General features: G+C 35.6%; 1 protein-coding gene across 1 annotated transcript in view; it reads left to right on the top strand.

Moving 5' to 3' along the window:
* Window positions 1–185: 185 nt before the first annotated feature.
* LOC107579757 (DDB1- and CUL4-associated factor 8-like) overlaps window positions 186–1,375 on the top strand; it is a gene marked incomplete at its 3' end in the record, with an annotated part of 3,085 nt that continues 1,895 nt past the window's right edge. The window contains exons 1-2 of the mRNA XM_016265551.1: window positions 186–543; window positions 941–1,035. Of these exons, the coding sequence (XP_016121037.1) occupies window positions 349–543; window positions 941–1,035 (290 nt within the window). The remainder of the gene's footprint in view (window positions 544–940; window positions 1,036–1,375) is intronic.

The raw sequence follows: 1,375 nt of genomic DNA, 5'->3' as shown, positions 1-1,375 counted from the left end.
TCCTGTATTAATAGAAAGTTCAAAAGAACAGTATTTATTTAAAATGTTTTTTGTAACAGTCTCTACTGTCACTTTTGATCAATTTAATGCATCCTAACTTAAAAGTTATTAATTTCCATATAAATTGTACTGATCCCAAAATTTTGAACAGTGGTGTACTTTAGAAGTGTTTAGAATTTGATTGTTATTAAAATAAGCACCGTAAAACCACATCAGTGGTTTAGCTGCTGTCTTATTTGTTATTTTCTTTTTTTATTGGGTTGTTGTTGTTAGCCAGAAACCTCTTTTTGTGTGGATCCACTAAAGGTGTTAAATCCTAGTTTCAGATGTCCAGAAGAAGATTTTAAAATGTATACATTTAAATCAATGCATCCTCTTTATTTTGTATTATTCTGTCCCCAGGCAAAGTTCCTCCCACACAGTGGTGACTCCACTTTGGCCATGTGTGCCCGAGATGGACAGATCAGAGTGGCTGAGCTTTCTGCCACACAACGTTGCAAGAACACCAAAAGAGTGGCTCAGCACAAAGGTGCAGCTCATAAGGTATGATCAGCCATAAAATTTTTTGTTTAATTGTATATTTAACAGAAATAATTTATGACAGACCCATTATTGAAAAATAATGATAACTCCATGGTGTTTCAAGTTGTGGCCATTGTATATTAATTTTCAAAAATTAATTGTTCTCAACTTGCTTGTTCCATGGTTACCTCAAACCAAACAGGTTTGAAATCTGTGACTAGTTGGAGCTTTACATGCATTCATTAATCAACAGCTTGGAAAATCTGAATCAAGCATTCAATCATGTCGTGGTGGAAAAAAACAAAGAACATTTTTTAAAATATAATATCACAACTGATATGTTTTATTTGTTTATTGCAAGATATAAAAAGAGTCACATGGGAATGCTTGTGATTAAATACTTTTTTCCCTCTCTCAGCTTGCACTGGAGCCAGACTCTCCCTGCTCTTTCCTCTCCGCTGGTGAAGATGCAGTAGTGTTCGGCATTGACCTGCGTTTAGACAGACCTGCCAAGTGAGTGCACAGTCATGTCACAAACAGCCCTAAGATTGCCGAAGGAAAAGTGACACAAGTGAGCAGGGGCAGGATTAGATATCCTACAAAGAATTGTGTCAGCAGCTAGATGAGTCAGTGGAAGCTTTTGTCACAGGTTATTATATGGCTTACTTAACAGTGGTACTTTTAACACCTCCAATACATAAGCTGTTGTTTTTATTTAATGTGGAAAATGCTGCTAATTGTTGCTTGTTTTATGGAAATGGCTTAATTATTATGCTTCATCAGAGAAGTGATGCTATAAAACTGTAGCATTTAATAACAAGATGATAAACCCAGCAGTTCAAAGTTTGGGGTC

This window comes from Sinocyclocheilus grahami, unplaced genomic scaffold (assembly GCF_001515645.1).
Source record: "Sinocyclocheilus grahami isolate Dianchi unplaced genomic scaffold, SAMN03320097.WGS_v1.1 scaffold19980.1, whole genome shotgun sequence".
NCBI lineage: Eukaryota > Metazoa > Chordata > Actinopteri > Cypriniformes > Cyprinidae > Sinocyclocheilus > Sinocyclocheilus grahami.
This window is presented reverse-complemented; position numbering and strand designations above follow the sequence as displayed.